The sequence below is a fragment of the Nilaparvata lugens genome, unplaced genomic scaffold (genome assembly GCF_014356525.2).
Source record: "Nilaparvata lugens isolate BPH unplaced genomic scaffold, ASM1435652v1 scaffold6084, whole genome shotgun sequence".
NCBI classification, from domain to species: domain Eukaryota; kingdom Metazoa; phylum Arthropoda; class Insecta; order Hemiptera; family Delphacidae; genus Nilaparvata; species Nilaparvata lugens.
This window is the reverse complement of record NW_024091849.1, coordinates 4,299-14,625: the sequence shown is the minus strand read 5'-3', so window position 1 is coordinate 14,625 and position 10,327 is coordinate 4,299. Positions and strand designations below refer to the sequence as shown.

Sequence of the window (10,327 nt, the reverse complement as noted above, 5' to 3'; positions counted from 1 at the left end):
CTGCAATAACATGATATATTATAAATTAATCAATTTCATTATTATTTTTAACACTATTGAGCTTAAAGCTACTTTTGCAGCTCCAGAATGTTTTTACAGGTAGGTAGTCAGTTTCTTTTTTCAAATTAAAAAACAAAATTCGAGCTGTTACCATCATCTACTTAAACAAATTTTGTTACCTAATGTTCTATTCTAATAAACCTAACATTTCTACTGCTATTAATTAGTTTTCAATGTAAAGTATTCAATAAGTTATAGCTTATTAACGATAAGGTGCACCTGAATGGGTTTAAATGTAAAGATAGCAATTCTATTTTATTTATCGAGTGAATCAATATAATATTAATAGTTCATGTTCAATACTATATTTATGTCATTGATTATTGACAAACATTCAACTGGTGATCACCAACAGGATAAATAAATGAAATACTAGCCTATTTATAATAATACAGTGGACATGTACCGGTATATTGTATGTAGTTTCGTACATAGTAAACTTATACTGAATTTGTAACTTACATTTTATTATGATTTGGAAGTGGATCTTGACCCTTCAACACATTAGTAACACTGATAGCCTATCAGAATTGGAGACTTGACAGTCTGTAATACTGTGAAAATACACATTGAACGCATTATGAATTCTATTGTTGCTATATTGTATCCATAGCAACAGAGGGTTTCGTGCTCTTGTGAGCTCAAAACCTTGAAGGTCAAAGTAATTGCTGTAATCTAGACTAGTAGGTGGTTGAACCTCAATACTCATCCATCCTTCACCCCATTATAACATCAAAATTGATCAATAATGATGTATTTTTTTTTCAAAAGACAAAACCGTGTTGAAAGTTTGTGAAATGTGTTTTAGCCAAAAGCAAGTCATTTCAAACTAAGCGCTTGTTGACGTACCAATACAGAGAACTAAAAAGTTATCGGTTTGAAATATTGTCTAATATCGATTAAATTTCATTCTATTGGATTCACATAATCTATCGTAGTTTTTCATTATCGTTTATTGTAGTAAAATTGAATATAAACTCGAAATCAGAAGATAGAAAAATAGAAGTACATCACCAAAATTCTTATCGTTGTAGTGGCTACAATGCTTCTTCAAAGAAGATAAACAACACAGTAGCAAATAGGTTATAGATGTTCGTTTTGTTTGGCTTGTCAAATTTAGTGATATATACTGTTTATTTCTAAGTTTTTACTAATTATTCTAGTAATTTAAATCCAGTTCCAGATGCTTAAAGTTGTGATTCAATTCATTAAGTCAGTTTCGTTACCTAAACGCCTAAACGTCAGTATGTAACAGCTTCAAAATAACCAATATGCACCCAGTTTTTGGCTTTAGAAATCCTGTCAAAATATGAAATTAAAATTCCGATGGCTGTTTTTTGTATTAGTTATTCTAGTGATTGTTTATTTGATAGTCTATCGTGATGTGAGTAATTTAGCTGATCGTACTGAGTTCTCCAGTTTGTTCAAGTATTACCAGACTGCTAATCAAACTTCAAAACAACTGTTGAAGAATGGAAACCTCAGTAAATCTGATGATGCCTCCAGTAAAGTGGCTTCCGAAACCAAGGATAAAATGGAATGGTGAGTACAATCTTGAAATGTTGGTACCGTACATAGTTTTGTTTCCAATACATAAAAAATATTAACCTAAGTTGAGTACGTATCTTATTTTTTCATGTTTACTTGTATAATAAATGTAACTTCTTTTGCTTGCAGTGTCTAAACAATGAATTTTCTCTGTTTTTTCAGGATTCCATCAGAAATAGTCGTAGCAGTAGTGGTATGTGGTGACAGATTGACAGAAACGTTGGTTATGCTAAAATCGGCCATATTGTTTTGCTTCTATTTGAGACACGACTTGCGTATTGTGATATTTACTGAGAACTCACTCTTCCAGAGCTTCAGTGAGAAGGTAAGGTTCGCTAATTTAACTTGAGAAAGGTTATACTAACATTATTTTTTAATCCTTAATACAGTACAACTCTAATATAAAAATTCCCAATTGTCTTGTAACTCAGTTCACTAATTTTCAAGACTTTTCTATCTACTTTTACTTGAAAATCTTCTACTCAAGACTAGGCCGATGTAAAAGTATTCAATGGTAGAGAACCATTTACAACTCCAGTGAAACAATTCCTTGGCTGTAACTCAGATTACTAACTCAAGACAATATAAACTTACTCATACTTCAGAATATTAACTCGAGACGTTGTAAAAGTAATAAATGTAAAGGTGCATACAGATATACGCGCCTCCAACACGCTCCGCGCACGCTCCACCTTCGCTCCGATCATGAACGTTACGGGAGATGTTAGCTCTTCTCGCGTTCCACTCTTGCTCCCCGGTCGATCATCAATCGATCTGCTCGAGTGACGTGTCGATCTGCTCGATCTGATCGAATATTGATCGCGGAGCAGAGCGACTTTAGAGAACCAGGCTGGACACCAAATTTCCGAGTGAGATGTGAGACATTAGTTTTTATAGCCTTTATTACACTAGGGACATTATATTTTGGTGTCAAATCAAATCAAATAAAGCTTTATTCACAAATTGAAGACACAAAACACTAGTTTATCATTTAACTATACAGGCAAAAGTCATTATGCAATGATCTTATCACGTTATTGAACTAATTTTATCATTTCATTTGCAGCTAGGGGAATGGCAGAGTCTCACCAACACCTCATTCCAGTTTGAGTTGCATGGTTTATCGTTTCCTGACAAAAATGGAAACGAATGGAGGAAGTTATTCAAGCCTTGTGCAGCGCAGAGGCTATTCTTACCTGTAAGTGATTCTTGTTATATTGACAATTTATTCAATGATTAAGTTTGTAGAGTAAAAATTGATGTTGTAGAGACTTGAAATGTTGTCAAAAATCCACTTCATTTCAATAAAAAATGCATGCTTTTCTTGGATTTTTTACAACATTTCAAGTCTCTTCAATTGTTCAATGATATTTCAATAAATTTCAACATAGCAATAAGTAGTCTATATTTTTTGGTTGAAGATAAAGCTTGCATAAGCCCAGAGAAGAGTAAAAGAGGACGCCGAGAAGAGGTAAAAAAATTTTAATTCGAAGAGAATCTTTGCTTTAATATTATATTAGATATACCGGTATCAGCTATCCTCTATAGAAGGTAGAGGTATCCTTTTTATAAGGCAGAGATTCGGCAACGTTGTTCCCCTATCTTTCTCCACTGCCATTACAACGTGGACCTTACTGTAGTAATTCTATAGGCTATAATTTAGTAGTCCTTTAAAAGTGCCTAATTAGATTTAGTCTAGTCTAATCTTTTTTTGTGTAATTGAGAAGTTGATATTGTGGTAATTATTCATATTGAATGAAAAAGACCAAGAAATTGTCAAAAAAACACAGATTTATTGATACTTAGAAAGACCGGTTTCGGTTATTACACCATTGTCAATCTCTGATAAACTAAAAATAAATACAAGAGCAGCAGAATCTTATTTAGCAGATTCTTGTATTTAGTTTTAGTTTATCAGTGATTGACAATGGTGTAATAACCGAAACCGGTCTTTCAAAGTATCAATAAATCTGTGGTTTTTTGACAATTTCTTAGTCTTTTTCATTCAATAATCTAATCTTCTTAAAATATTCTATAATGATAAAAATATTACTATATTGGTACTATAAAAATAGTTCTTTAATTCTATTCTATAAATAAACTAATCCAATAGATTTATCAATGAATTTATTTATCATTCTATTTCAGACATTGCTCTCGCATCTTGATAAAGTGCTCTACGTAGATACGGACGTAATATTCTTGGCACCTTTGTCGAAAGTGTGGTCGCATTTCGACAAGATGAATTCAACCCAGATGGCAGCACTTTCTCCCGAACATGAAGATCCCAGTATAGGCTGGTACAATCGGTTCGCTAGGCATCCTTACTATGGCAAAACTGGTGAGTTTGGTTCTTCAATGTGGTCCACGTTATAATTGCAGTATTAGATTAATAATAATAATATCGAGTGACCTGGCTGACTAGTTTTCAGGTCGCAGCTGATCAATTTCAGGGCCTCTGACATGACCTAACGACTGCTTTTAGGCAGCCGGGACCGACGGCTTAACGTGTCCATCCAAAACACGGGAGTGGCCCGAGATAAATATCTTGCCCAGGCCGGGATTTGAACCCGGGCATCTGAATCATAAAGCCAGCATCTGATCCATTCGACTACGGCCACTCCTTATTATTAGATTGAAATTGGTGTTTCTATTCTTGTCAGTCATCCGACAAAGCTATTCTTTTCTAGCTTCGTATCGTTGTCATATCATGTTTTCAGATGTCAATTACTGTGATATTGCAATTATTCAAATGCTAATGAATTGATTATTATTATTTAACAAAAAATCCAAATTAAATGCTGTAATTCACCCCGAAGAATTCTGCTACTGCAAATATTGACAACAGGGTAAACAGCTAGATGGGAATTCGATGAGTACTACTATATAGTACTGTTGTCATTATTTGCAGTAGCAGAAGTTTTCGGGGTGAATTACAGCATTTAATTTTGATTTTCGTTTAATATCATGTTTTTACTACAGTGTACAACTATAATTTATGAACAGAATATTAAATTTAATGAAAACACTGAGACTTTGTCAAAAAATTTCACTTATTGTTAATTTACAAAAACTTTTTCACTGAAGATGACACCATTGGAGTCGAAACATCTTTGTTGTTTACAATAAATTTATGATCTTTTTGACAAACTCCCAGTGTTTCATTATGGATAGATATCACAACATGTCACCAGCAACATCATTCCTAATAGTATCTCATTATCATATCATAGTATCATCATTCCAGCTAGTATCTGAAGTAAATCCTAATCATGAAAATAAATCATTAAATCATTTAAAAATATATTATCATCACGAATAAAATACCGGTGAGCATAAATTATTGAACACATTTCATAGGTGAATAAAAAATAACAATGAGTGTACTTACATGAATATTGATTTATTGAAAAGCCAATTTCAAATAGTTTTATTTAGAACACATGAAAAGTTCAACAAATTTCTACATGAGCACCTTTTGTTGCACGTAAAATATCTAGACGATATTCAATTTCACGCCATACATTGTCGATTATTTCTGGAGTGATGTCCTGAATTACGGCTACAATTCTTCGTTTTAGTTCGTCAATATTACGTAGCCTTCGTTGCATACACCTTATTTTGACAAATCCCCAAAGGAAGAAATCGAGTGGTGTAATATCAGGGGATCGAGGAGGCAGGAAATCGGTCCATCGCGGCCAATCCAACGTTCAGGAAATTGTTCATCCAGGTAATTTCGAACATGTAGACCCCAATGTGGAGGTGCCCATCTTGTTGGTAGTAAACATTTGGCTGTCGATATTCGATTGTGGTACTGCATACTCTTGTAGCATGTCAAGATACGAAGCACTAGTCACGGTAGGCTCGGCGAAAAAGAACGGGCCGATAACGCCATATGCAGCCAACGCACACAAACATTAACCTTGGGGCTATCACGTTCAACCTCTTGAACAACATGAGGGTTTTCGCTACCCCAAATCCGACAAATAAATTATGACGGTAAACAACACCGTTGAATGGAAGGTAGCTTCGTCAGAGAAGATAACCTTTCTTAAAAAATCATTATCTTCTTCAACTTTGTTCAGATTTCGACAGCGAAATTGTACCGGCGTGGTTTATCGTCTTCTTTAATGTTATGCAACAATGAATTTTGTACGCATGCAATTTACGCGTTTGTGTAGCACTTTCACAATATTGTCGACTGCGGTATGCCAGTTCTAAACTCGCACGACGAGTCGATTTACTTGGGCTTCTCAGAAATGCTTCCCTTACTCGATCGATACTTCCTCGGATACAGTAGGCTGCCAGCACCTTTCATAGCAAAACATTTCCTGTGTCTTCAAATTGTTGATACCAACGTTTAATGGAGTTGTTAGAAGGAGGATCACGGCCATACTCTAAACGAAAACGTCTTTGAACAGTAATAACCGATTTGCTTTCGTGAAACAACAGAACGCACAATAGCTTCTCCTGCACGGTAGCCATTGCTCAACTGAGGCTCTGTCACCACCACCATTGAGCCGACTGTGTTTCGATGAAGGTCATCACAAATTATAGCAGGTACACCAACGTTTGCCACAAAATAGGCGCGCTACTATTATTTGATATTTTTTATTCACCTATGAAATGTGTTAAATAATTTATGCTCACCCGGTATAATTGATAATTTCAAACAAGAATGTACAGTAAGGCTCAACTCACACTGACGCGACTCAGGTGGAGAAGAGACTGGACTCTAGTGGAGAGATGTGTTTCCAAATGATGACACTCAGACCAGTCGATTCTAGTCTCTGCGACGTCCCCATTTGAAAACTCATGCTCTCCACTAGAGTCCAGTCTCTTCTAGACTTGAGTCGCGTTAGTGTGAGTTGATCCTTAATATTACTCATTTATACCGGTACCAGTTATCCTCTATAGAGGGCATAGAATCGGCAACGCTTTTCTTCTATATTTCTCCACTGGTCATTATAACGAGGACCTTACTATTGTGGCACATGAGTGTTACAAAGTAAACCTTTACTAGCAGTAATTATTTCATCCTCCAGGAATTATTCAAGTCTGGTGTTTTAATCCTTCTAATTCAAAATTTCACTCATAGTTATATGTTTTTGACGTGATCTCATGCATCTATAGATGTTTTCATGGATCGAGAAATATATCTATCTATCTATCTATCTAAAAATTTGGACTTGAACTTTCAGAAGTGAGAACATAACCTATTTCTTGTACATGTTATCAAAATTTGCAATAGAATAGTTGTGGGCGATGCCTGTTATTCTTTCCCAATCATATTTATATGATTTGTGATGAAGAAAAACTGAACTGTAGTTTAAGTCTCTCTTGTGAGTCAAGTAGGCCTCAAGTAGTGGTTAATAATTTATTTATTTATTTATTAGAACAGTCACAAACACGATATTTGGAAAGAGAAACAGGCAATTGCCCAAAACTTCTTCAATTCCTTGATTTTGGCACATAAATAGTCCAAAGTGAGGTTAAGTTTAAAATTTCTGTTTCACCAAAGATTAACACTCAGAGAATACGTATTCGAGATGACTGATGAATTTTGAATTTCGAAGGGTGATAAGAGCCGGAAATAACACTGAACAATTCGAAAGTTTCAATAATATTGAAATAAACTTGAAAATTTTGAGCAGAAAAATTAAAACTACTATCACTGCAACTATCAGCTGTTATGATTTGTCAAGAGATCTCAAGTAGCGGTGATTTATTAGGACTTTCATATAATTTTTCAACTACCAGTCCTGAAAAACTGGCGAGTGTTTGTGAATCGTTACTTGAGTGTTTTTGACAATGTTTTTCGTTACTTGGGTGTTTTTTGCCAATATTCCGTAATTTTTTATGTTTTTTTGCGATAAACATTTATTCCATTTCTGTGTAGTAACTTGAACATCAGGTTGATTTTCATAGAATCACTAATTATTATTCTTGTATTACAGGTGTGAATTCAGGTGTAATGTTGATGCATTTAGCCAGAATGCGGAGCTTTGGCTGGTCGAGTTACCTACAACCTATCTACAATGAGTTCAAGCTAAAACTTACCTGGGGTGATCAGGATATTATCAACGTTCTATTCCATTTTCATCCAGGTAGGAATATATTTTCTCAATAAGTACGCGTCCCGTAGCTTTGCCTCCGTTACTTTGAAACGGAATATAGGCAAGGTATGGTTATGATTATTCAAAATTCAAAATTATGATTATTCTCTCAATAAATTATGAATTAACAGCTATTTTTACTGGTAGATTTTGAGGTAGCCTACAGTACGCGTCCCGTAGCTTTGCCTCCGTGACTTTGAAACGGCATATAGGCAAGGTATGGTTCACGGGGTGATATTCCTACTTTTAAAGAAACATACGCTCCAGAGTACTTTAGATCCGTGTACTTTAGTACTTTAGATAGTGATGGAGGAAGCTCCCTAGAGATGTTGGATGTTTTTGAACGGGTAGTATTGTAGTCTAGTGGCTCTCCGCCGATAGGCAAAGCTACAGGACCCGGACTGTAGATGTGATATTTATTTCGAAACTTTTGACAAACCTTGGTGTTACTGCTTCAAACTGTCAGTGTTGGTTCAATGGAAAGCATTGTCGCTATTTATAAGGGATGCTGACTGTTCAAACTTTGAAGTTAATGTTTAGGGCTACATTATTCAAGTATTAATGCCTAATTATTATTAAACGAAAATCCAAATTAAATGCTATAAATCACCCTGAAGACTTCTGCTACTGCAAATATGAGCAGTTTTCGGGGTGATGTGATTTACAGCTCAAAATTTGAAGTTAATGTATAGGGCTACATTATTCATATTCAAGTATTAATGCTTAATTATTATTAAACGAAAATCCAAATTAGATGCTATAAATCACCCTGAAGACTTCTGCTACTGCAAATATGAGCAGTTTTCGGGGTGATTTACAGCATTTAATTTGGGGTCTCGTTTAATAATAATTAGTATTCATCAGCATTTATCACAGTAATTTCCATCTTTTAATGCATATTTTGACCATTTTTTGAGAAATTGAAACGTGTGGCAAGTTGAGCTGTTCAGTTCTTGTAATCTTACGGCATCACGTTCAACTTGCAGGCTGATACATAAGGAGTGTATTATCACTGAGAAAAGATAGCATAAGAATTGTATAGGTCGATTTTTTTCAAATTTAAAGTTGATTTTTTGTTGACTCAAGCCGATTACTGTCGACTATGTTTAGGTCGTTATGTTCCATACTGTCGATTAGGTCGTTATGTTTCAAATTTAAAGTTGATTTTTTAACTCAAGCCGATTACTGTCGACTATGTTTAGGTCGTTATGTTTCATACTGTCGATTAGGTCGTTATTTTTCAAATTTAAAGTTGATTTTCCAACTCAAGCCGATTACTGTCGACTATGTTCAGGTCGTTATGTTTCATACTGTCGATTAGGTCGTTATGTTTCAAATTTAAAGTTGATTTTTTTACTCAAGCCGATTACTGTTGACTACTGTCTATCATTACTGTTTTGGCAGGGTGTAAGAACGGCACAGTATGAGAGACTACCAGCGTCACATAGCTTCACAAAAAAGGACTACTAGAATATTAAGATGAACATAAGGCCATAGAGAAAAAATAGCATAAGAAGATGTCCCATAGTATAGGTCGTTTATGTTCCAAATTCCAAGCCGATTACTGTCGACTACTGTCTATCATTACTGTTTTGGCAGGGTGTAAGAACGGCACAGTATGAGAGACTACCAGCGTCACATAGCTTCACCAAAAACAACTACTAGGACTATCGGCTTGAGTTAACAGTGACATTTGCAACATAAACGCCCTATACCATAGGATATCACCTTATGCGATCTTTTCTCCATGCTTTTGTAACCTGCCCCAGATGGGGGTAGAGGATCCCTAACTACTTTGAAGGAGTCAAGGGAACTTGACTAACAACGACTATCGGCTACGTAATTCATTTCTATTTTATTAAGTATAATCCAAAATTAAATAAAAACACAAATATGTTGTCAAATTCAACAGTGTAGAATTTGACAACATATTTGCGTTTTTATTCAATTATGGAACGGTTCTACAATATTGACAATGACTCAGTCGAATTTTTAAGTATAATCCATTTTGAAGCAAACAAAATACACTGGTCATTTAAACAAAAGTTTGATTCTAAAGAAACTATACGACCAATAAGATTTTGCTAACTATAGAATATATTTTACTACAACAAGATCATCTCTAATTAGGGTCTCGGTCGGGTGAAGATGATTTATAATGAGCTAGAAATTTTGGCACTCACCCACAGCTATCACACCCACTGGTAATCCCAAACACAGGACACTCATGTATCTCATGTGACGTGCTACCAATTTATCCTAAATAGGTTGAATAGCATTTTTCACCTATTAACCTAAAGAAAGTTATCGGCTCCAAAATGGTAAATTTAGATAATTATGAATGGATCTATTGCTAATGAATAGGAAATCCAGTTTTCAGAGCAAATCAACTTATAATCTTCATAAGAATTTTGGCAATATACAACACAAATCCACAAAACAATACCTTACAACACTTAAACATATAGCATCATTACAAGCTAAAATACTTATCCATTTATATAGTTGAAAACAATGGCTATAGGCTTGTAGACACACAAATCAAATTATACAAAATCAGAACACCATAAAACTGTTCAAATCTCAAATTAAAACATTATAAA

General features: G+C 34.7%; 1 protein-coding gene across 1 annotated transcript; it reads left to right on the top strand.

The window, feature by feature from the left end:
- Positions 1–1,127: 1,127 nt before the first annotated feature.
- Positions 1,128–7,715, top strand: LOC111063202 (glucoside xylosyltransferase 2-like; the record flags this gene model as incomplete). Its single annotated transcript, XM_039445061.1, has 5 exons — positions 1,128–1,602; positions 1,771–1,933; positions 2,675–2,806; positions 3,757–3,949; positions 7,566–7,715. Coding segments are annotated over exons 1-5 (871 nt in total), but the record flags the coding sequence as incomplete, so codon positions are not given.
- Between the last annotated feature and the right edge of the window lie 2,612 nt (positions 7,716–10,327).